The sequence below is a fragment of the Chelonia mydas genome, chromosome 2 (assembly GCF_015237465.2).
Source record: "Chelonia mydas isolate rCheMyd1 chromosome 2, rCheMyd1.pri.v2, whole genome shotgun sequence".
NCBI classification, from domain to species: Eukaryota; Metazoa; Chordata; order Testudines; family Cheloniidae; genus Chelonia; species Chelonia mydas.
Window position 1 is genome coordinate 66260377 of NC_057850.1, and position 25490 is coordinate 66285866.

Consider the following 25490-nt stretch of genomic DNA (forward strand, 5'->3'; position numbering starts at 1 on the left):
GGTGCTTGATCTAGAGTCTCACAGTAACCTAGGACAATTTAGGCAGGTGGCCATTCCAAATAACGGAAGCATCTTAGAACCTGCAGAGTGTTTTTGGCTAAATTTTGCTGAAGTCATATCTACTTCCAAGAGGACAGACCTTATCTATTCTATCCCTGAGTGGGGCTTTGAATATGCCATTCACATCCTATACTTAGATCCCTGGTTGTGCCTGATGCATCAGTTTGCCATGAACTTTCATTGGCATCCCTGCGTCTTAAGAACAGATATGCCATATATTTTGATTTTCTGGGATGGAAAAAAGACTTGATTTGTTCTATTCCTCTCCTCATGTAGCTAATTAGCAGGGGTAATTGGCCAAATATAACTTATTGCCCTGGGATAAATTCCTGTAATTGGTGGAGCACCTTTCTAAAGAGGCCAGGAGAGAGGCAATGACTAAAGTTGCTGAAGGCTGATAAGTCACAAAATATGCACTGTAAGGGCTTTACAATGTGTTGGATGCAGCTCCTAGATTTTTAGTGACCGCTACTATAACCATGGGACTGTATTTGTGACTGATGGGTTCTGGGGTCCCATTTAAGAGAGAGGCCTCTCTGAAGGGCCTTCCATTTGAGGGCCCATATGTACAATGAGAAGACAAACCGTTCAGAAAGGCAACCTTGAGATCGTCAGACCTGTTTCTTTTCCTCCTATAAACACTGAACTTTCTATTCCATTTCCTTCTGATAACAAGAATGAGGAGTACTTGTGGCACCTTAGAGACTAACAAATTTATTTGGGCATAAGCTTTCGTGGGCTAAAACCCACTTCATCGGATGCATGCAGTGGAAAATACAGAAGGAAGATAGTTATACACAGAGAACATGAAAAAATGGATGTTGCCATACCAACTATAATGAGACTAATCAATTAAGGTGGGCTAGTATCAGCAGGAGAAAGAAACGTTTTGTAGTGATAATCAGGGTGGCCCGTTTCCAACAGTTGACAAAAAGGTGCGAGTAACAGTAGGGGAAAAATTAGCATGGGGAAATAGTTTTACTTTGTGTGATGACCCATCCACTCCCAGTCTTTATTCAAGCCTAATTTAATGGTGTCCAGTTTGCAAATTAATTCCAATTCTGCAGTTTTTCATTGGAGTCTGTTTTTGAAGTTTTTTTGTTGGAGTATTTTGACTTTTAGGTCTGTAATTGAGTGACCAGAGAGGTTGAAGTGTTCTCCGACTGGTTTTTGAATGTTATAATTCTTGACGTCTGATTTGTGTCCATTTATTCTTTTGCATAGAGACTGACCGGTTTGGCCAATGTACATTGCAGAGTGGTATTGCTGGCACATGATGGTATATATCACATTGGTAGATGTGCAGGTGAACAAGCCTCTGATGGTGTGGCTGATGTGATTAGGTCCTATGATGGTGTCCCTTGAATAGATATGTGGACAGAGTTGGCAACAGGCTTTGTTGCAACCTTATCTCTGCCTCTCTTTTGCATGCAGCCCTTTATAAGATTGTTTTTTTCCACAATAGTTATGGATGTTTCGTGTGGTAATTGGTTGTGTTGGTGAAAGGAACTTAACTGGATTAAAGATTGGTATCTGTAGGGGACAGAATTAAGTTTGCAATGTGTAGTCTGTAACGTGTGTATGATAGTTGTGGTAATGGTACCGTATCTATGATTGAAGGAGAAGAGGGTATGTACTTCTAGGCTTAAATTTTTTCTTTGATTCAGGACAAAAGTATTCTGTATTAATTTTCTAGGTGGTTTTAGTAGCTAGGTAGACCTGTGTGGGGCAGAAATGCAGTGCTGATGGAGAATATTTTATCCAGAAATCTGTGTATTCTTCTGTCATTGCTTGTTTCTGGACCTCTTCTATTTCTGATGTTTCTTTTTGAGATGGAGTAACCATAACTGGATAGTATCACAAGCAAGGCTGCATTTATAGATTTCTGTATAGACTTATTTTGTTCACAATCTTCATACCTTTTAACATAAATTGTTCTTCTAGCTGCCACTGAATATTGAGCATATGTTTTAACTGATCTGTCCACAATGGCACCCTGGAGTTTTTTCCTCTGACTGGCTAAAGTTAATATAGAACTCCTCAATGGGTATGAGAATAGTTCAGATTATTTCTTTCTTTGCATTTTATCAACACTGAATTTCATCTGCCATCTTGCCACCTATTCAGTTAATTTTCTTAAGTTCCTCTGCATTTCTTCACAGTATTCTCTAATCTTAATCAATTTTATTATCTGCGAAAACATTATCACTTCATTATGTATTGTCCCACAGTTGTCCACTCAAGAATTTCTTATGCCTTCCTTCCTTGGTACTGGTCACTGTTGGCCAGGATATGGGTCTAAGTGGACCACTGGTCTAATTCAGTTTGCCATTTCCTATATTCATTTCATTACAGTTGCTTAAAAAAGGCTGCATTCTTGATAGTTATCACATAAGCATGAAGAGTGTGCATGATCCAAGCTCTCATGCCCTCCCCTTCACTCCCCTCCCCCCAACTGTTCCATAAGGATAAGATGGTTCTGTGCAACTCCAAGTGTTTTTAGTAAGTAATTTATCTATATTTTCACCAGTCTTCATTCAATTTTGGAAGACGGTAGTTTGCATTGTTCGGATGCTAGAAGAGTTCTCAGTTATTACTTGGACAGGAGTAAGTCTTCTGTAAAACACGTGCGCTGTTCACAGCCTACAGGGATACATCTAGAGGGCAGAGAGTTTCCACTGAAAGATTAAATAGATGAGATTATGTATACATCTTTGTTGTCATCTGGCAGGTATCCCAGTGCCTGAGGTCTTAAAACATATTCAACTATATCCAAGGCAGATTCAACTGCATGTCTCAAAAGAGACTCCAGGGAGATACGAGGCTGCTACTTGGAGTTCCATGCATACATTTACACGGTATTACTCCATCGATTTGGCTTGTAGATATATGACCCAGGAATTCAGACTGGTGTTTCATCTAGTCCAGCATCCTGTCTTGATAGTGGCCAGTCCCAGATGCTTCAGAGGAAGATACAAGAAACCCTACAATAGGCTGTTACGGGATAACCTTCCCAAGGGAAAGTTCCCTCCCTACCCGTATTTATTTGGTTTATGCCCTGAAGCATGAGAGTTTATTGCCCTTCTGAAAAACTTGTTTTTAAAACAATCCTTGCTGTTATAATTCTGGAGAGTCTAGTTATCTATGTAAATGTCCAGTCTTTTTTTAATCCTGCTAAGCTTTTGATCTTAATGATATCTTGTGGTAATAAAACTCACAGGCTAATTTTGTTTCGTGTGAACAAGTTTTTATTTTAAATTTGCTGAATTTAAATTTCATTGAGCGACTCTTTGGTTTTGGCATGAGAGAGGGTGATGTGAGTACCCTCTCTGTACCATTAATTATTTTGTAAACTATTACCATGTCTCCTAGCTAATATAAACAGTCCCGATCTTTTCAGTCTCTTAACATGAACGTTTTTCCATGCATCACCTCATTCTCATTGCTTGGCTTTCAGTCTCTTCTGTTTCTGCTAGAGCCTGTTGGAGATAGTGTGCATTTATAGTCACCCTGTATTTCAGGTGAAGGCACACCTTTGATTTATATAAAAGCGTTAAAATTTCAGTGTTCATCGCTGTGTTATAAAAGCTAATAGCAAAATAAACCAAATCAAAACAAATAGTAGTGGATGTACAAGTGGATTCTAGCATTGGAAATAGGCTTTTGCAACTCAAGATTGGGGGATATTGCATTGACTCGCCATTAAAGTGGTGGGAAACTTTGAGGTGGGTACCGGTGCCATGGCTACTGATGAACAGTGAAGATTTTGTAATAGCTGAAATAGGTAGCAGTGTCACATTAGGAGCCCATGGTTCCTGGTTCAGGCTTCAGCAGGAATGGATTCCTAACAAGGATGCAGACTGGATGCAACTCCTCAGGAAAGGGCAGGGAGCCAGCATCCACTGTGTGCCATGCACACAGCACATCTTAGTGATGGCTCCCTGTGCTCAGTCACGGAGGGATTTAGGAGGTGGGGCTGTGGCAGGGACTAGTGGATCTGTTAATATATGTGGATTCCTCCACCAGCCCCCTTCCCAACTTGGTGGAACAGAGGAAGCACAGCAGGGAGTTGTGGCTACTATAGCCCTCAATCTGCAACAGTAGTCATGAAGTGGATCCAAAAGTCTGGGAGTGATTCTACTTCCTTCACCTCCTACATACCTTTTCCATAGCACAATTCGTTTATTCAGGTTGCATGCTGGGATGAAGGCTTTTCCCAAAGAAAGAAATGCTGCATGAAAAATATCCCTCATTTGTCTTTTTTTTAAACTCACATTTGTTTTCTCTTCTGAATACAGCAGTGCAGTATCTTAAGTATTCCCACGCACATCAGATGCACTAGGGCAACTGGTAGCTTGTGTTTTGTTTCTTCACAAACTTCAAAATGGGTTCACAGGTGATATAACTAGCAGCTAAAGAGGGTGGTGGTTGCTTGAAAATAGGGATGGTGGTTTCCTTATGTGTTTGACTGAATTGAGCCAAAATTTGACTGTTTTCTGAGTTGTTTCAAGTCCAGAAAGGCTTTCTGATACCAGCTTTGTGGTTTGTTCACCTTTTAAAAGGCAGTTTTGCATGCAACAGAAACCTGATCCTCTTTACAAACCCTACCTTTTTTATCCCCATTCAAACCACGAAAGTTTAATAGAAAAAATAATTAAACTATTAATTGAATATTACTTGAGATTTAAAGCAACAAAAGCCATGAGAACTCTTTCAAAATGGGGGGCGGGGGAGGACAAGGGGGGTTTGTCCTAAGTGTGCTGCATCTTTAGTTATGCTCTCCTAAGGCTTCTGTATTTTAGCTCATAGGGTCACTTGATATACTCAGCCAGCATCAGAGCTCCAGCAGTAGTAGCAATGGCCATCTTGAATAAATGTAAGTGAAAAATTTTCTTTAATATAAATCATCAATTTTCTATAAAGTTATTTCCTTTTCGGGTAGAATAGCAGGTTCTTGGAGAGTGGAGTGTTTTTAGGACATTTGCTGCTGCATAGCAACTGAAAAACTTAGGCACGCATGCACCCTTTCTACCCCAGTGTTCTACTGGGAATAGCTTCAGTGAGAAAACAAATTTAAATACAAGGCTATAATAGGCTATTCTCCAAATCCTGCCCCAGTTTGCACCCCATGCAGTCATAGGCCATGTCTGCACTGTGGGGGCACAGCTTCGGCGCCATAGCTATGCTGCCATAGTCCCTTAGGGTAGATGCAGACTACAGCAATGGAAGGGGTTTTTCCCTTGCTGTAGAAACTCCACTTTCCAAAGTTCCAGTAGCTAGGTCAGCAGAACCATTCTTCCATCAGCCTAGCTGTGTCTACACCAGGCTGTGTGTTGGCATACCTACAGCACTCGGAATGGGCATAGCTACAGTACTCAGGGGTGTGGATTTTTCACACCTCTGCACATTGTAGCTACGTCAGCGTAAGTTTTAAGTGTACACCAAGCCTTAGTGAAGTCAGAGAGGTACTCAGTTGCCATCTGACATAGGGCAGAACTGGGACCTTAGTACACTTTTTTGACTGTTGTATTTATATGCATCATGTACATTCAATACATGTGATGTAAAACTAATTTCTGTTTGATAGCGTTATTTCGGTCACTTGTGAGTTGTACAGTTGTCCCAAATCTATGGGAACTTTTTCTGTAGCAGTCTGTCTAACTCTCCCATGTAGGGCATTGTACTGTGCTTGCCCTGTTCAATTCTACTAGTTAGCATTTATATTAAATAGCTCATTAAATAGCTAATCCTCACAATGTCCCTGTTAGGCAGGAAGGTAAATATTATCCCCATTTTACAGCTCGAGAAATTGAGACAGAAAGATGACGTGACTTGCCCACATGGTGAATTATTGGCAGAGTTGCAATTAGAATTCAAGACTTTCTCATTCCAAGTCCCATGCTTGATTTTTCAGACCATGCTACTTAAAAACTGGCCCTGCCTTTTGGCATCCTGCTAGCTTTTCCAGCACAGCCAATTCCTTTGTGCTGCCTGCATAGCAGACTTTCAAAGTGAAACTGCTAAACTCGTTGGTACGTTCTACTTTTCAGCACATGGTATGAATGCAGCTCAAATGAACAGAGAGAAGTGACATGTCTGGGAGCTGCATTTTCCATGCAATTCCAACTCTGGGTGCCTCTAGAATGGACATGTCAGTTGTGCTAAATTATTTAATAAAAACAAAACAAAGCAAAAAAAAAACCCACTGTTGCCATATGCCGTAAAGTGTATGAATGAAAGATTAGCACGAATTCATCAATTTCATTTTCACTTTCTACCAATGGACTAGAACCTGACAACTAAAATGTCAGTTGACTTTACTGATTACTGAAAGCATTCAGCACCAGGTCAGGAGTATAGAATCCCCTTCACAAGAAGTGAAAATGTATTACTAACCTATTATAGCACTTTGCCTTGCCCTGCAACCTAATTATAATTGTTAAACAGTAAACTTCAAAGATACAGTTACATAAAACTTCTTTTGAAATTAATAGCTTATGGCTATTAGAATCTGAAGAGATTTTGAGAAGATTGTATTACACTTTGTGCAAGATAAATGGAAAATGATATTATCAATTGCATAAATGAATTTGATTCTGATATTATTACTGTGCACTTTGGTTATGTTAATTCATGCATATACAAAATTCATCATTGCCTATCATTTGCTCTGTATGTAAAGTGACGTTTTCCTACATGTAAATAACATTTTGCTACTGCAATAGCTAAGAGTTTCTTTGCCTTTGTTAGAGAATTCCACCATATTAAACATGAATTTGTGCAAATTATTTTTATTTTGATCTTGAAATATAAAAATCTACCTGTATACAGGCTTTAGGCACATTGGCAGTAGTTCAGTTTACAGCTCTAAAATTGTTTTCACCATGGTCTGCAAAGTTCTCAGAAAAGCATCCATGTGGTGCCAGAGAAATCCTAGAAACAAACAAACAAAACCACACAACACGCTGCAGGGATCAGATTGGTTTACCCTAATCAACTCATTGTTTTAAATTCAGTATATAATTTGGGCTATCTAGTAACCCAAACTGAGCTCTGAAGATTTCAAATTATCTAGGTCCATTTTAAACATTGAAAGCACACCAAGAGATTTCAATATTATGACTTTTTAAATAATAACATATTAGATCATGGTAAAGTTTGGTAAGTTCATTTCTTACATGTCCACAAACTAACTAAGATATACATAGCAAAATGTTTCTGTTCTTTGTGTTCAGAAAAGGTGATGTACACCATTGTGCTAGTATTCATAGTTATGTTGCTATAACATAGTGTAAAAATGAGTTATTTTCTAATATTCAAAAAATGGTGCTCTGTAGTTTAACAAGCTTAATATCCTTTTTTAAACTTGCCAATACTTTTATGGCTAGGATAGAAAACTTTAAGATTTTGGAGGCAAAGAAGCCCATGCAAATAAGTCCTTTCTTATATATTGGCTGATGTACCACAGCAGTATTGTGCTTTTTCTCCCAAATGCTTGCTTAACTACTAGTTGTAAGATTATTTCTGTTCTAACTTTGGAAGCCCAAGCTACATGTTACCAACTCTGTGGACAAAAAACATTCTACTTGACACTTTTAATCCTGCTTTTTCCTTAGATTAGAGAGGTGCTCTCTTGCTACTTATGTTTGTCACTAGCTTGAAAGAGACCCAGCTCCTATTCTTTCTAAATTTTGTGCACTTCAACCTATTTCTGTCTACTGTGAATCTCTATCTTGCCAAGTAATAAAGGCTTAAATTCTGTAATTATGAATTAATGAAATCCTAAAATCCCTGTGTTTTGTACTTTCTCTGACTTTATATTATACTAACACTAGCACAACCATAATTATGCATCCAGTAATGTACTTGCTAACATGCTCTCACTACTTCCTGATACAATTCTAGAATGATTTTCTCTGTTTTACTTTGATACCTATGTTTATCTATTCCCTAATTGGAAGAGGAATATGTTATCTATTAAGTAGTTTGCCGGAGGCATAAATTTGATCTCTCACTATCTACAGGTCATTCTCCTGTTTTTGTTTCTTAGGATCATTGAATATATTTTCATTCTTCTCTCAGATCTTTTCATTGCTCTACAATGAATTTCATAAACCACTCACCTCCCCATGTGCTTGGATTTTGTTTTCTTTTCTCCAACCCATATGTATGTTGCCATTTTACCGCAGTTTCACCTATCTTTTTTTTTTTTTTTTAAACTAGTATTTAATCCACAAAAGCAGGGTTCTTTTGTATTGTAGTTTATAGCATATCTAGGAATCCCGACATTCAAATAAAATATGTCAACCTCTTTAATGGTTCCTTTTGTTCCTCAAACCATTAAAAATATTTCAAATATGGCTTGTCTCTATAATTCCATTATTTGTATCATTAATTACATCCTTATTATGCCTCTGATTAATGTTTGCTGGATCTTTCCCCTGCTGAAGTCTAGTTTACAAACTGATAGTTCCTTTCCTCTCCTTTAGATCCCTTCATAAATTCAGGAGACCTAACCCTCACTAATTATATTAAAATAAATACATATTTTTAAAAAGTGGTGAAACTAATTATTTGTTGTAACATAATTGAAATTCCTATGGAAATAAAAATTTTAGGCTGCAAGCCCTACTGAGGAATCTTGTCTGTTTCTTCAGCCAAATAATTCAGTTGTCTTGGGCTAGATTTTTGGAGTTCAAGTCATTTTAAAATGTTTTTAAAATGCAATTAGTTTTCAAATTAACAGTTACCCGTAAAGGGCAAACAGAGATTTGTACCCTTTTTTTTTTTTTTTTTTTTTTAAATACAAATATTAGAAATTCAAGTCTTGTCTGCCTGGGAAGATTCTCTTGGATAATTGGAGAACTAGTAGAATTATAGCGTCACAGTGCCAAGAAAGTAAAATCTGATAAATTTGAGAGAAGTTAATTTTATTATCGGGTTTTTGTTTAACACCCCGAGAAAGCCCTTACTTCAATGTGTCTCTGCAACTATTCATATTTAGCATAATTGTTCTTCTCCATGAACTTGTCTGTGATCTAGAATCAAAGCTTTCATGATAAAGAGATTGCACTATGGTACTTGAATTAGGTGAATTGAAAAATACTATTTCTTTTGTTATTTTTACAGTGCAAATATTTCTAATAAAAATAATATAAAGTGAGTACTCTACACTTTGTATTCTGTGTTGTAATTGAAATCAATATATTTGAAAATGTAGAAAAATATCCAAAATATTTAATAAATTTCAATTGGTATTCTGTTGTTTAACAGTGCGATTAAAACTGCGATTAAACGCGATCAAGTTTTTTGAGTTAATCACATGAGTTAACTGCGATTAATCTACAGCCCTAGTTTAAAAATATTCCTCGTGTTGGAGGAACATTGCCTTGTTCTTGTTCTTTAGAGAGTGGGTAAATAAGCGCACCTGACTTATACCATTCACTACTTTAAATACATCGGTCATGTCCTTATTTATTAATCAGTTATAGTCTTCTCACTTTCTCCTGGGGTGGTAGTCCTTCGAATGCCTCTGATAATTTTTGTCTATCCCTGTCCATTATCTGAACCCTATCTATTTCTGCTGGGACTCTTTTAGATGGGTAACCAGAATTGAGCACAATATTTAAGGTGAGGGTGTACCAACAACTTTCATAAGAGCATTGTATTTTCTCTGTAAATCTATGCAATTATATCTGCTTTTATCTTCAGACCGCTTGAAACAATAGCTCTGATAGCAGGGAGCTGCCCCGTTCACTTCAGTGAGGAAGCTATCTTAAATGTTATCTATTTCACTGCTGATCATTTTAATAGAAATATCCATCTAATGTACTCTCTTCCTGATTGGTGGTAGTATCAGATGCTGAGACAGAGTAGAGTAGTACTAAAGTTAGAGTAGCTGGTTTTAAAGGTCTTCATGGATTGGAAATGAGGAATTTAAATCCTGTTCCCCACGTTTAAAGTTACCTATGCCTGAAAGAGTGGGAAAGAAGATCTGTATTCCCTCCCTAGTACTGAAAATTTCAGCTGCCCTTTTCAGTACCAAAATGCTTCTCCCACCTTCCTGGATATGAAAAGCCTCCAATACTCCTTTCCAGGTGTCAGTAACCTTCAGTCTTCCCCCAAGTACTTTTTAATGCAGTTATGCATTTTCCATACAAAAATCTGCAGCACAGTGGAAGTTGGGGTTGTGTGAAGTTGAATTGGATACCAAAATAATACTGTACTGGAGTGGACAAGGTAGTAAAGAGGGAGAAGGTTTGGTATGAGACACTGCTACATAATTCTGGGGTTCCTGTCACAGAATTTTCAGGGCCAGCGTGCCACAGAAAACATGGGGCTTTATACCTACTTAACTAAAATAGATGGAGAGATTCAAACCTCGTCCTTATAGTTAGGGACTGAGTACGCTTGTAATACGTCATCATTCAGGAAGCCTTGCAGTAAGAAACGGGAAGAGAGATTTGATATTTATAAGGGAAAAAACTAGGGCTGTCGATTAATCTCAGTTAATTCATGCGATTAACTAAAAAAATTAATCTCAATTAAAAAAATTAAGCTCACTGTTAAACAATAGACTACCAAGAGAAATTTATTAAATATTTTTGAATGTTTTTCTACATTTTCAAATATATCGATTTCAATCCTCTGGAATGGAAGCATCAAGGGGCATGAATCTTTAGCACATCTGGCATGTAAATATCTTGCGATGCCGACTACAACAGTGCCATGCAAATGCCTGTTCTCACTTTCAGGTGACAGTGTAAAAAGAAGCAGGCAGCATTATCTTCTGCAAATGTAGACAAACTTGTTTGATTGTCTGAACAAGAAGTAGGAATGATTGGACTTATAGGTGCTAAAGTTTTACGTTGTTTTATTTTTGAATGCAGTTTTTTTTTTGGTACATAATTCTACATTTGTAAGTTCAGCTTTCATGATAAAGAGAATGCACTACAATACTTGTATTAGATGAATTGAAAAATACTATTTCTTTTGCTTTTTACAGTGCAAATATTTGTAATAAAAATAAATATAAAGTGAGCACTATACACTTTATATTCTGTGCTGTAATTGAAATAAATATCTTTGAAAATGTAGAAAACATCCAAAAATATTTAATAAAATGGTATTCTATTATTGTTTAACAGTGCATTTAATTGCACATTTAATCACCATTAACTTTTTTTAATCACTTGACATCCCTAGGAAAAAAATTGCATGGATTATTTATATACACCATAAAGAAGCAAAAAAGAGGAATGAGTTAATTTTTTTCCCCCTTTGCAGTTCAACTTCTAAGCAGATGATATTTCCTGTATAATTTAAGCAGGATCAAAGAGTTACGTTCTTGCAATGTTGGGCCCATTCAGAAGTCCTTTCTTGGATAGTTGGTTTTGTGTTTTTTTTTTTGTTTTTTTTTTTAAGATTAGTACTGTGTGAGGACTTTAAGGCTGGGACCAATATTTGAGGGATTTATTTAATTTCCAAATCATTCATACATAGTCGTTTTTTACTTTTTAGAGAAATCCTTTGCTGATATGTAACCTTTTCTTTTTATGTGTTACTACCAAATGCAGAACTAACTGAAGTTCTATAAGTGGACTAACGTAAGTTTTAGTCATTAATTGATGATACTTATGCAATAAATCCATTCAGTTTTAATCCGCATTAGATCATTCTATACCTGGGCTATTTCTCTACCCCTTTAATTTTCCCTTCCTGTACCACCTGCTCCCCTTTCATCCCTCTTCCCTCCCCTCAACCTTTCTGAATATTTTGGTTTCACTAAAGTCTAGTTCATTCTTTCTTCCTTGTTTTTCAGACCAGCAAAAATGGGAAGTACTGGATTCTGGTTTCCTCCAAGAAGAGTCAGCGGAACTGGTTAAGACCAAAATCTGAGGACTTTACTGGGCTACCATCAGGTGTGCATTAAAACAAAGGCTACCATAATTCATTTTTAAGTATGCACTTCTTTTAAAATGGTATAAAATGTATGATGTATGTAGTGGAGTAAATTTTTATAGTGTATATCATCATTCATCCTACAGTTGTGAAAGCACCAATGAGAGTGAGAATTTTAAGTGATATGTTGAGTCACAAACAGGCGTTTTTACTCATATAAAATTCGTTCAGCTGGTCTTCAGAAAATGTAATATTTGAGCATCAGTGTTTTTAAGCTTTGTCTTCATTGCTCAGTCTATACATCCACAAGTGAAAAGTGGAATTTTTTTTTATATTGAAAGATTATTCTGAAGTTCTTCATTAACTATTGAAAATACCCTAGGAATAGCAATCAGAACAACATTTTTAAACAAATCACTATCATAATTATAGGGTCAAATCCACTCTTAATTTGTTTTAACAATGCACATTTGAGTACGTTTTTGGGCACAATGAATTCAAAATCATCTTAATTCATTTGGATCATAGGGAAATTAAACATTATTAACTCTGCTTAATATGCTTGATCCTTTTCAGCATTCTGTGATTTATTTTTGATACAGAGATTAGAGAACTGGAGGCTTTGAAGGGGGGGGAGAAATATAGTACATGTAGAAGATCAGTGACTTGAATTGCAGTGAAGTTAGTTTAATTTTATTTCTCAAATTCTGATTAAAAGGGACTTTGGTAAATCTTTTTGTCCACAAATTTAACTTAACTTTAAAGTTGCTGGGCCAGATCCTCCTCTCATATCGGTATAAATCAGAAATAACTCAGTTAAGTCATGGAAAAATTGGTCTGGGCTTTTACCCTTATGTAAGTAAAGAAGAATTTGGCCTCAGGTTTCCAATTGACTGATTCATTTTATCACTTGATAGGGGAGGAGGGTTGAAACTAAGCTGCTTCTTTGATGACCTATGTACATTTGTACTTAGGAATTGGTTCCCAATGCTCCCATCTCATGAGTGTGAATGTATGGAGGCAACTCTTGAAGAATCACCATTCTTGAAGAAACCTCTCTTCCATCACTGGTTAACTTAAAAAAAAATGCTGTAGTTAACCACTGATACAGCTTTATAATAAACTTTCAGTCTGATGGTTTAAGGTTGCAGTGTTGCTAATCCTTCAAATTAAAAAAGCATAACAGCAAAAATATCATGAGATTTAAAAAATAGAATAATATCTTCTTGGTCTGTCAATTCATGTTTTTACCCTTTAAGAGAAGAGGCGTATGCAGACACACTCAGTGCATTTTTGGTGTAAAATTCAATCTGAAATGTACATAAAATGAACACACATTTTAAGGATGACCCTTTCTCTCTTTTCCTCCTGACCAACAGGAGAGAGACTTTCCTTCACACTCTCTCCAGCTCTAAGTGGTATGTCTTGGACACTTTTGCAAGGTCCTTCTGCTTTTCTCTTCAAGCTGAAACCCCATTTCACTTGGGGATTGTTCTCAAGTCCCTTTTCCGAGCAATGTTTGCTACCTCACTGTGCCCTAAACAGAAGCCCAGCGGCAATGGGGAGGAGAGGACAGCTGATCCAGGGGACAGGCTGCCTTGGAAGCCAGCTATCCTTCCTTCACTGCCAGCTAGGGACAGTTCATTTTGTTCACTAGGGGAGGTGGCATTAGCTGGGAGCAGCTGTTGCCTGGTGCTCTTTGCCTGACTCCTGGCTGCTCTTCCCCACCTGTCCCAACAGCTGCTTCTTTTAAGCTACAAGCATGCAGAAGCACACAGCAGGGAGCTGAGATATTGAAGGAGGCAGCAAGCTTGGGAATAGTGCCCTCCAATGCCAACCGAGAGCTGCACTTCAAAGCCATCCGCTCCAGGCTACTGACATCGACCTCTGGTGTCTGTGGCAAAACTGCATCTAGAACAATGGCGTAGCCAGACTTCCTGAGCTGATGGTACGTGTGCATTGGGTTTTCAAAGACTGGAAATTACTCATTGCGATAGAAATGCCAAATTCAACTCCTTCAAATCCTGCCTACCTTTTATATTGAACTCTGACATTCATTCTGTTTCTCTCATACTGCCTTTCACCATGCTGTTGTAGATCTAGCTTCTGATCTATGTCACACTAGATCCTTTGGTATTTCAAATTGCAGTTGAGTTTTGATGTTTAAAATAGTGCTGTAGTACTTTTGGCAATAAAAGATTGTAAAGTACTGTGCGATCACCAAAGATCAGTTACTACCATGTACTACCAGATTAAGAATTCAGAACTGCTCTTTCCAACAGACAATTTAAATGGGATAGGTCTCCTCCTGAATGGGTTTCTCATGTATTTCACAGATCTTAATACCTCAAGATAGATTGTGATCCTTCTAGAATGAATGAATAAGTGTTTCCATCTTGATCTAATCTAACTTTCAACATTTTCTCTATTTTATGATGTAGGAATTGTTTGGGGAGGATGGCTGTTTCCAGTGTTGAGCTGAAAAAACCTAATTTATAGATATCTTTATCCATATCAATTTTGACTTAGTACAGTATACAGTTACAGGAAAATTTCACTAGGCATTAACTGGAACACTGTGTATACTTTATTTATATATACACAAGTACAGTTTAATCCCTTGCGAAATCTGCAGCTGCCAAAAGTCAGCTTTATCTATATAGTTTTGAGTAAAGTTATTTTTGATGCCTTCTGTAATCTTTCTGAAATACTGCTATTCTCCATCAGTGCCCTAAGGAAAAGTTACAAGGTGTAGTGTCAGGGCACATGTGGATCTGTTCATCCTGAGCAATGCATTTTAAGAATTGTGACAAATAGCATAAAGAAGCCAACAGGTATTACATTAGACCAGCTGAACCTAATTTTATTAAGTTTTATTCAGAAGCATCACATAGCAAGTAAACTTCAAAATTAAGTTTAGTTACAAACTAGTTGTTTCTTATTTTTTTTTCCAGTCCCCTTTTGCTTTCTTTTACGACCACATGAAACTTGAGAAGCCATCTAAAGCTAAATCATTTAGTGGAGTTGGGCAATTCCCAAGTGTCCAACAAGAAGGCCTGGTTTAGGCTGCGATGGCCACTGTCATTCCTGGTGATTTGTCAGAAGTAAGAGATACCCAGAAAGTCCCTTCAGGGAAACGTAAGCGTGGTGAAACCAAACCAAGAAAAAACTTTCCTTGCCAACTGTGTGACAAGGCCTTTAACAGTGTTGAGAAATTAAAAGTTCATTCATACTCTCACACAGGAGAGAGGCCCTACAAGTGCACACAACAAGACTGCACCAAGGCCTTTGTTTCTAAGTACAAATTACTAAGGTATTAAACTCTATTTATCTTTCAGATTATATTATCTATTTTATGTTGGCCATTTTAAGCCTTGTAAAAGTATATGTTTGTGTACACATTCTTCAGCTGATTTGCAGAGAGGAAATGTTAATTAAAGTAGACATTGGTTTGTTTCTAGAATTCTAAGTTACAGTAAGTTTACCAGCTAATGTCTTTGAATTTGTTTTTATAAATGAGACTAGAATTTTCATTTGTATAAGGAGTTGCCACAAGAAAAGTGTATGGACTGAGAAAATTTTGGCTATGGACATTTACACAAGTACTTTTATACTTGCCCATATCCCTGTTCCAGTAGCTAAAAACCATCAGAAACTAAAGTGTCAATTTAAATGTAATGTTCATGTTTTGCTATATTTAAATTTGTCAAACTATCTTTGTAGTGTCCTGCTGTCAGCTAAAAAAGATTCTGTTGTGAAGAAACGTTAGTGTAGTATTTAGCTGCCATTAAAAAAATGAACACTTGTACTTTTTGATCAAAATAATTACTTACAGAATATATCTGTGTTTAAAGGCATATGGCTACTCATTCTCCTGAGAAAACCCACAAGTGTAATTATTGTGAGAAAATGTTTCACCGAAAAGATCACCTAAAGAATCACCTACATACACACAATCCCAACAAAGAGGCCTTTAAGTGTGAAGAATGTGGAAAGAACTACAATACCAAGCTTGGGTTTAAGCGTCATCTGGCTTTGCATGCTGCAACAAGTGGTGACCTCACCTGTAAGGTATGTTTGCAGACATTTGAAAGCACGGGAGTGCTGCTGGAGCACCTAAAAACTCATGCAGGCAAGTCATCGGGTGGAGTAAAGGAGAAAAGGCACCAGTGTGAACACTGTGATCGTCGGTTCTACACCCGAAAGGATGTCCGTAGACACATGGTAGTGCACACTGGAAGAAAGGACTTCCTCTGTCAGTATTGTGCACAGAGATTCGGGCGGAAAGATCACCTAACACGCCATATGAAGAAAAGTCACAACCAAGAACTTTTGAAGGTCAAACAAGAGCCAATGGACCTTCTAGATCCCTTTACCTGCAATGTTTCTGTGCCTATAAAGGATGAGCTGCTTCCAGTGATGTCTTTACCTTCCAGTGAGCTGACATCAAAGCCATTTACAAACACTTTGCAATTGAATCTCTACAATACTCAAATTCAGTCCATGCAGAGTTCTGCATCTGCACACCAAATGGTCACCACATCATTACCCTTGGGAATGCCTTGTCCAATAGATATGGAGTCTGTTCACCCGTCTCACCAGCTATCTTTGAAATATCCACTCAGTTCTACCTCATATGCAATTTCTATGCCTGAAAAAGAACAGCCATTGAAAGGGGAAATTGAAAGTTACTTAATGGAGTTGCAAAGTGGTATACCGTCTTCATCCCAGGATTCTCAAGCATCTTCATCTAAATTAGGGTTGGATCCTCAAGTAGGGCCACTAGATGATGGATCTGGGGAGGTTTCCCTTTCCAAAAGCTCTGTTTCCATTAGTGAACCTCTAAATCCCCAACCGTTGGACTTTTCTCAGTTGTTCGGCTTCATACCAGTAAATGGCCCTCCCTATAACCCTTCTGTTTCAGTGGGAAATCTTGGAATGAGTTATACACAGGAGGAGGCGCATTCTTCAATGGCTCAACTTCCACCACAAACACAGGATCCTCACGATCCTAGCAATAGTATAGGTCTTGGGTCCCTGCACTCGCTGTCAGCAGCTTTCGCAAGCAGTCTAAGCACAACCACCACCCTACCACGTTTTCATCAAGCTTTCCAGTAGGATGTACAAAGCTGGCTTATTACTGTCTATTTGTAGAAATGCCTTAGGTAATCATTTTTAATTTAGTGCCTACTATAAGACATTACAAATTCTCTGCTTTTGTACAGTACCAATCTCATGAAGCCAGTAAGAAATTTAAATTAACTTTTACATGTTTTGAAAGTGTTTTATTCTCAACTGTGTTTACTTTGGTTTTTAAAAAGTCTCATTGATTTGTTTGACTTTTCACTGCCAATTGACACACTGACAAAAAAAAAAAAATCAATAGAAAGCAATTCCTGCTAAACTTTGACACACACCCCTTGTTTATAACTTTTCTGAAACTTTTCAGTCATTCTGTTTTGTCAAGTAAATGGTAGCTCGACCGTTTTACATTTTGTGCATTTTGTAATAGAATCCTAGTTTTTAATTTTACACACAGCTTCCTGAAGATCTTCAAATGAACTAAATGGTGGTATCTTATGTGGTCCATAATCTGAAATCAGTTTTTTTTTTAAATTAGTATAGAATTCAAACGTCCTTGTTGGAAATGTGTACATACATTTCATTTTGACTTAGTCATTATGAAAGGTATTAAAAACTTGCTGTTTTCTGGCTTAACTTGTTGCTGCCTGTATCAAGATTGGATAAGAAGCAATTTAACTTAAATACTCATCGTAATGCGACAAAATTAAAAAAACATTTATTCTTGTTTAATTGGCTAATGTGTCAAGTTAAAATTGGAACTGTTTTGTGCTTTTGTGACTCTGGTGAAGGGAAAAGAGGCAAAATTAATGGCTGACCCTGAAATATAAAAGTGTTGTAATTTAGTAGTGCGGAATATTTTGTCACAATTTTTGATTTAATTCTTAACTTGCTGTCTTTCTTTTTAGTAGCATAGAAGGAGCACTGCATAGGAGTCTTCAGATTGTATATTCACGTCTGTAGGCATCAGTCTTTCCCAGCTGCCACAGCCAAAGTGTGGGTCAAGTCCAGCCTGAAGTTTTATACCTAGTGTCCATTCAATGTGAGCCTGCAGTCAGAGTGTGAATGTAAATTTGCAGATATCCATTTTAATTTTTTTTTTTTAAGCGGAGTGGGTCTTTTCAGTTGTGTGACGTGATGTGTTATGTCCTCCTAAGCAACAAGTTAAATGTTAATCACACTTACTACACCTGGGTACTTGGCTAGGGACTTTTTTCCCATTGCCAAGGTTTAAAGACAGGACTCTTAGGAGTGAAGTAAAAGCATATTGCTTACACCACTTTTACCTAATCTGATATACTCACGTCTCCTACCCCTAATAACCAAAAGAGATGTGATGTGTAAAAGCAAGCTAGATTTGCTTTAACTCAATACTAATATTCATTTTCCTTGTCATTTTTTGGATAAGGAATTAAAAAATAAAAATGAAATACAGTCATATCACTCAGTCAGTAGTGAGGACGCGTACAAGGTTTTAAGTGGTTAAAATAAATGTACTTCACAGAAACAGAAGTTGCTCCCATTGAAGGAGCTTTTGCTCCCAATATTTTATCATTAGCTCCTCCTTTTTTTCCCTCTAGGAGCAATATGCAGGTGTAGTTTTACTATTTTATACTTATATGTATTTAAATTTTATTACTGAAAGATAATGTTTTTATAAATGTGTTTGTGTTCCAAAGGCATTAAAATAAGGATGTATTAATAAGGATAATACCTTTTCAAATTCTGGGTTTAGGAGCATATGATCTCAAAGTGGACTTTAGCTCTGCTTCATGACTGCTTCCTTTAGTTTCTATGAAACAGATTGCTTACCTACATCTTTAGTTGAATGATGTGTTCAGTATTGCTTCCCCCTCCCTCCACCCCAAGCATTTTAAGGAAGGAAAAACATTGTGTGAAAAGAGCACAAAATAAACAGAACAGAAACACTTTAATACTAGTTTAAACCAGCAAGCATAAGATAAAAAGCAAATGGAAAGAAGTTACTTTATTCTGGATCTTGTTTAACCAGTTTGAGCGGAAGATAAATGGATTCCATTTCCTTAATGGGCCATATTGTACGTGGAACTGAGCATCTTCAACTTCTGAAAAGTTTTGGGTGCACAGAATCCTATCCTTCGTAAGCCACATTTGTCACCCAGAAAAGGCAAGTGGAGACAGGCAATTCCATTAGGTTGTGTTTGTCAATATATGCAGCTGTTGGAAAATGAATATGCATATCACCAATTTCAGAACTACAGTGAATTGTTAGTCTGGCAGCAGGGAAGGCCACTTGTTAGTGTTGCAAATTAGTTTAATCTTAACTGCCAACACAGAACATTCTGACAGACCTATCCCATTGCTTAAGGGGATGGAAGTGGTGTGTATCTAGCATTTAGAAAAAGTGCCATTTGTTTATCAGTTTTAGTTCTGATTAGACTTGGTTGAAATTTTTTTTGCCAGCATCCATTTTCTTAGTATATAACCAGAATCTTTACTACTAATGGTAGTGCCTTAGCTTTGTAAAAAGGGATTGACGTTTCACTTCAGAAATAGGGACCTCAGACAAGATATTGAACCTCATTCAGTCAGGGCTTCAGTTGGTGGCTACATGATGTATGTTTGCTACTGAACTAGGATGTATGAATATGTGGAAGCAGATTGACACTGTTAGCAATATTAACACATTAGTGCTTTAGAGTATATTTAGGCAGAATTATTATTGGCCACTATTAAAATGTCAGTTTTTAAACCCTACTTTCTTGTTACCGAGTTGATTTTTATTTTTTCAGGGGGGGGAGGGGGGAGGGAGGCTGGCTGATCATGCACCACTCTTTGTGCAACTTTTAAACTTCTAGTATGTTTTTTAAATATATATATTTTTGTGTACTTGTTGCTTGTGCTTTATTTAGTAGTAAATTGTGGAATAGAGTGATTTATTGTTAATTTCACAGTAGCGGTTTTTAAAAACCATATACTGACTGAAACATGAGCCAGAGCTGATTGCTTATTAAGCTAATAATGAATGTTAAGAGTACATATTTTCAGGATCATTTGCCTAGTGAGCTATACATGTATTATAGGCCAATATTTTTTAAAATAAAGCTTGTTCAACCTCTATGTTACACATATTACAAGATATAGCACTTTCAAAAAGAAAACCTAAACCTTTTAAGAAAATTTCTTACAGGTTATGCTTTTTATTATAAAAACTTTTATTATAACTTGTTTCAAGTGCCATTAGATTACATATATGTAGGACTTTGGTATAATGCTTTGTGTACAAAATGGTAGACGTAATTTTAAACAGGTACATTTTTACAGTGTTTTCTTATCAATTTGCTATATTGCACAAAACCAGTGTGTCTTTCTTAAGGCTTTTACAATGGTTTTTTACTAGGTTTACATGTTTCAAACTACACTGTCTTCTACTGCCATTTTTAACACCAATACAAAAGTCATGCGTTCCTCACCAATTATAAACTGTGCACTCTGGAGTTTTGGATGGTAAACGGTCATAGAATTTTAAAATACCCTATGTTAGCTATGCTGCTGTCTGAAGTCAACATGGGGCCCGATCTTACCCCATTAAATTAAAGGGAAGCAGGACTGCACCCTTAGTTATGTCTGTTTGTCTCATACACTGGTTTAGCAGCTCATTCTACATACTTGTCAGTCTCTAGAAGGCCTATGAAATGTACTTTTGCTATAAACTATGTAGACACTCAGCTACCCATCCTGCAATCCTCCCAGTGTACAATGAAAACCACCACCTATTTAACATTACCTGGGGAGTCAAAATGAAGTAATGCCATTATAGTTCAAAAGTGTATCTGGAAAGTCCCAACGCCCTTATACAATAAGGGTGTCTTATTTTGTTGGAAGGCAGTGTCTTTTGATAACAGTTATCTAGCCCTGGAAGTGACACAGAACTATTGCTAATCATATGTAAACACTTTTCAGTATAAGCTTCAGTGGTACAGTTGAACCAGAATGAATGTTTATCTTCTCAGAAACACTCCTGCAATATTGTTATATTGGATCATGCTGCTAATGTAACTTGGGATACAACTCCTCTCATGGTGCTACAAACCTTTCTGTCTCATTCAGATGTATTTTTACCCTTAGAAAAAAGGACTATACTAGACCTGTAGGTATACGATATATTTTTATACTGTGACTTAATTTGTCATTAATGAACTTTGTACACCACCACAATGTATTCATATGCACTTGCAAAAGGAAAATCTTGGACATGCAAATGTATACCCAAACAAGCCTGACTTTTGTTCACAAAACTAGAGGATGACAGTTAGTTAAAATGAAATGTGGGCTTTTTCTATGGTGTGGAGTGAAGAACATACTGTATGTTGCTAAGAGCCCTTTGAATTTAGACAAAAACTATATTGGGGACTGGATGACGCACCTGAACCTGACTTGGATTGCTGAAATTATATTTTTGGCTAGTGGGGAAAAAAATGTTTGGACTTGTACGTTAAAATGTTTTAATGATAAGGATTGAGTCAAAAATAGAAAGGAAAAAAAAACAAACAAAAAAAACACCCACCCCTGCATTCCAGACTGAATTTGTATATGTTTCTTGCATTTAAAATTGCTATCCTGTGATATGGGAAATTGAGTTGCTTATCATGTATATGTACTTTAAAATGTATTCACAAACTACTGTTGTATTTGTATAAAATATAGACAAAAAGATGGCATATATATTTTTGTGTATAAGCTCTGTAAAATAGCAATCCCAGTATGAAGCTGCAGCAGAACTTCATTTTAAACATTCACATCCAAAGAAACAGACTATTTATTGTCCACATACCCAGATTATAAAATATACCTTGCTGCTATCAAACAATAGTGCTGCAGCTACAGTGTTATGTTTGCTGTACAAAAATATGTGAACTCCACAAAATATATCAATAAAGTTACAGAATGGTTTTAGTTAATGTATAACGTATGGCTGGCATTTTAATAGACAAACGTGGTTGCGTGTGTGGGGTTTTAGAAAATGATCATAAATTACAACTGACACATTAGACACATTTATTTTCATTCTGCAAAGATTTAACAACTTGCGTGATTTAAAACTGGGAGGATGGCAGTTATTCAGAGGCTCATAAAACAAAACATAGGCATCTGCAGTCCATGATTTAACCACGTGACCAATTGGAAGATCCTACTTTCACTGTAGTATATTAGTGGCATCTCTACATTGAAAATTGAGGAAGCTGCCGCGTTACGTGTTTGAAGCCCGCCATGAGAAACCGGCAGGTGAGTTTGAGACTTATTAGCGCACAGGAGATTGTGATGTGTTGCGTGATCACTTCAGACAGAAATATGGGCAATTCGTGTTGACTTTACACTTGCTGTTTGTAATGACTGGAAATTATGCTTTAAACAAGACTGTTGGGACATTTCCATGAAAAACCATCCTGGGAAGCTCTGTGAGGCCAAAACACTACATATGCATGAGTCACTACAGTCAGTGCCTCAGCATGCAGATGGTAGTACTATGAATCTAGTCAAAACCCTGTTCCTGCCGTGCTGTGTATAGTTTGTCGCCCCTTGCTCCCATTCCAAGTAGATACTTCCACTAACTTATGACGACCTACTAGGAAGCTAAGAGACTAGCAGCCGCCTGACAGTAGGTTTACATTCATATTCCATCCATTCTCAACAGTGTATTTGGGTTTGTGTCTCTGGGAGTATAGAGCTTAACCCTCACCACTGATTACATTTCCTGCTTTTGCTTTCTCTTCCCATATTAAGGGGGGAAAAGAAGAAAAGGCAGAAAGGAATTGAAAAGAGATTCTGCTCCTGCGAACTATGGACATAGATGTTTCACCTACTGTGAGAGAGATTTTTACCTTATTGTCTCAAATTTCTCTCTCTCCCCTGCACTGGCTAGTGCCAATAAAAAAATCACTTCTCTACCATGTGCTCCTCATTTGCTTTATATTGCAGTAGTGCCAAAAGACACTCATGAGAATCTGAGCCTGGCTCTATATACATGGAGAGATATGTTCCCTACTCTGAAAAGCTTACAGTCTGAATTAAACAGGCAACACAGAAACAAAGTGTCACATTAGCTACATTTTTTTTTTAACATTTCCCCCTAAAGCACCCTTCCCCCGTTTTAAAAGAAAAAAAAATCCTTTGTCCAGGGGCCTCAGCCAGTATTCTCTACACCTGCTGGCCTAGCATGTCCTCCTTTCCAGCCTGACAGTGCTGGAGAAATAGAGAAAGTTCTATAAATGGTTGGACAGGTGGGGCACAGCCAGTTGACTGTAAAATGGATGATAGAAAAATATTTTCTAAAGGCCCCATGGCATGGTCCCTTCTCCTCCTGTGGATGGGAGCTCCAGCTGCCTTCTCCAAAGGTAGGGGACAGGTACAGAGGGTTCTACTTCCTCCTGGGACTATTGTTTAGAGTAACCAGGTGCTGGAGCCCTTTTATACCTCCTGTGAGCCTGGCCCTATTGCTAAAGACCTCTCAGCTGGGGAGGGTATTGTTTGTCACCTGCCTTTCAGCATGTCCTCATTTTAGCATGGGGAGTGCAGGAGTAAATACTAACTTGCTGTGTTGTACCCAATGGGCACTAGATTCAGCCACCATCTCAGTTCCTGCAGAGCATGAGCACTGCCAGCTTCGGTGATCTGGGATATATTTTATTTTTTGAGTCCCTCAGCTCTGTCTTCTTTCTTCCCCACATACAGAGAAGGGATTACTGAGTGACCCCTGTGGAAAGTTCAGAGATGTTATCACTTCAGCAATATTAAACTAAAAGGTTGTTTGGACCTCCCTACTATTTAGCAGGCAATATCTATGGTAAACGAGAGAGGAGAGGAGATGAGGGCTCAATATCTTCCTTAGCAATACATCTAGTGACTTCCTTATCTTCCTTGTGACTAGAGGGGAAAGCCCACGTGGGTTCTCTTTTCTTTTTTTTTTTTCCCTCCCTCCGGTGGATTCCCAAGTATGAAGAAAATAGCTTTGTCGGGAGGGAGAATTTAGAACAGGTTTCCAAAACTATGGTCTGTGATCCACTGATGGTCTGAGAGAGAGCTGATTGATCACATGGTGTTGGCTTCTCCATTTTCAGTTGCTGTATTCTATTTTCAGGTGTAAGTGTACTTTTAATTTTCCATGTTGCCAATTGTAATTGCCAGAGGAATGTTATGTTGTCATAAATGGGCAGGAGGCCCACAAGATACTCTGTAATAAAGTACGCTCCATGCGATGTAAAAGTTTGAGAAGGCATGCTAGATGATTTAACCCTTGACTATGGTGATTGAGCAGAACCTTTAGGCAAAGAACCAGTGATGCCTCATCCCCAGATTTATAACTGCATTGGGGATGGAGATGTTGAGGCTATAAGCATGCAAGAAAGTGGTAGAAGTTCTAGCCAATCCTCTCGGTATTCTCTCTTCATACTTCTACTTTGATCGGTGTCACTCAGAAGTTAGCGCAAGCGTGGCAACTGTCTCCAAGTCCTAGAGCATAAATACCTGGGTTCCTCAGAGAAGGCAGTGCAATTTTCTTCATAGATCCGAAGTAGATGCGACAGTGTTATCTTCACTTCTCATGTCTTCCTCACTGAAACCATGACTTGTGAAAGGCCTGGGTGCATTTTGTGTGGTATCAGCTTCCACCCTAGCTTTTGACTTCCTGTGACCGATGCATTTCTTGTGTATTTATCTTGTGATACATTTTAGGCCGGGGGGGGGGGGCGCGGAGAGGGGAATTAATGTCTTTGGAGTAGCATATGCTACAGCGTAGTGGTGACCTGTATAGTTCATAGGCCTCTAGTAGGCAACTGAGATGCTGTTTGCATGTACCTTCCACCACCTCGCCCACTGCTTTCTTGAAATATCAAACAGCCATGGGTTTGTTTGCTTTTTAATAAGGTGCTAATAAAACTGTGGTCATGTAAAAGGCACATGATGCATCTCTACATGACAGTGTCCTTGGCTCACGTCTGCTCTCTCTGGAAATGGAACACCAATAGGAGTGAGAACTCCCTGGAGAGGCAGAGTGCTCCAGGAACAGCAAGGATCGCAGGCTTCCTCCTCTCCCCCACCCACCTGCCCCAAGCTAACCCCTGTAGGCACACAAAGCAACTGAGAAAACCCATTTTACTTACTCAGGAGTGAATGTGCTGTGAGGATTCTCTTTCTCTTCTCTCTCACCAGGAATACAGAGAGGTCATTCACTCCACATGCATGCCTCTTCCCTTCACTGCACCACACTGAACATTGAGACAATTAGCAGTGGAGAGGTGAAAAGACTGGACACCGTGGGAGGATTAGTACTAGGGAAATGGTCCTGGGGTGGTGGAGTGTCATAGAGATAGATAGGGTGGTTTGGGACTATGGAGAGTTAGTGGGTTTTGGGATGTGGGGAGTTAGAGAAGATGAGGGGAAAGGAAAGAAAGGAGGAAGAGATTGCGATG

The 25490-nt window shown here is 37.9% G+C and overlaps 1 protein-coding gene across 7 annotated transcripts in view; it reads left to right on the forward strand.

The window, feature by feature from the left end:
• Nucleotides 1-21987, forward strand: part of PLAG1 (PLAG1 zinc finger) — a 57994-nt gene extending 36007 nt beyond the window's left edge. For 4 of the 7 annotated variants that reach the window (XM_037892589.2, XM_037892591.2, XM_037892593.2 and 1 more), the window contains 3 exons: nucleotides 11882-11981; nucleotides 14916-15274; nucleotides 15816-21987. In XM_037892589.2, the coding sequence (XP_037748517.1) occupies nucleotides 15033-15274; nucleotides 15816-17079 (1506 nt within the window). In that variant the 5' untranslated portion in view covers nucleotides 11882-11981; nucleotides 14916-15032 and the 3' untranslated portion in view covers nucleotides 17080-21987. Of the gene's footprint in view, nucleotides 1-4862; nucleotides 4937-11881; nucleotides 11982-14915; nucleotides 15275-15815 lie in introns of all 7 variants that reach the window. The other 3 variants (XM_037892596.2, XM_037892595.2, XM_037892594.2) reach the window with 2 other exon arrangements.
• Nucleotides 21988-25490: the final 3503 nt, after the last annotated feature.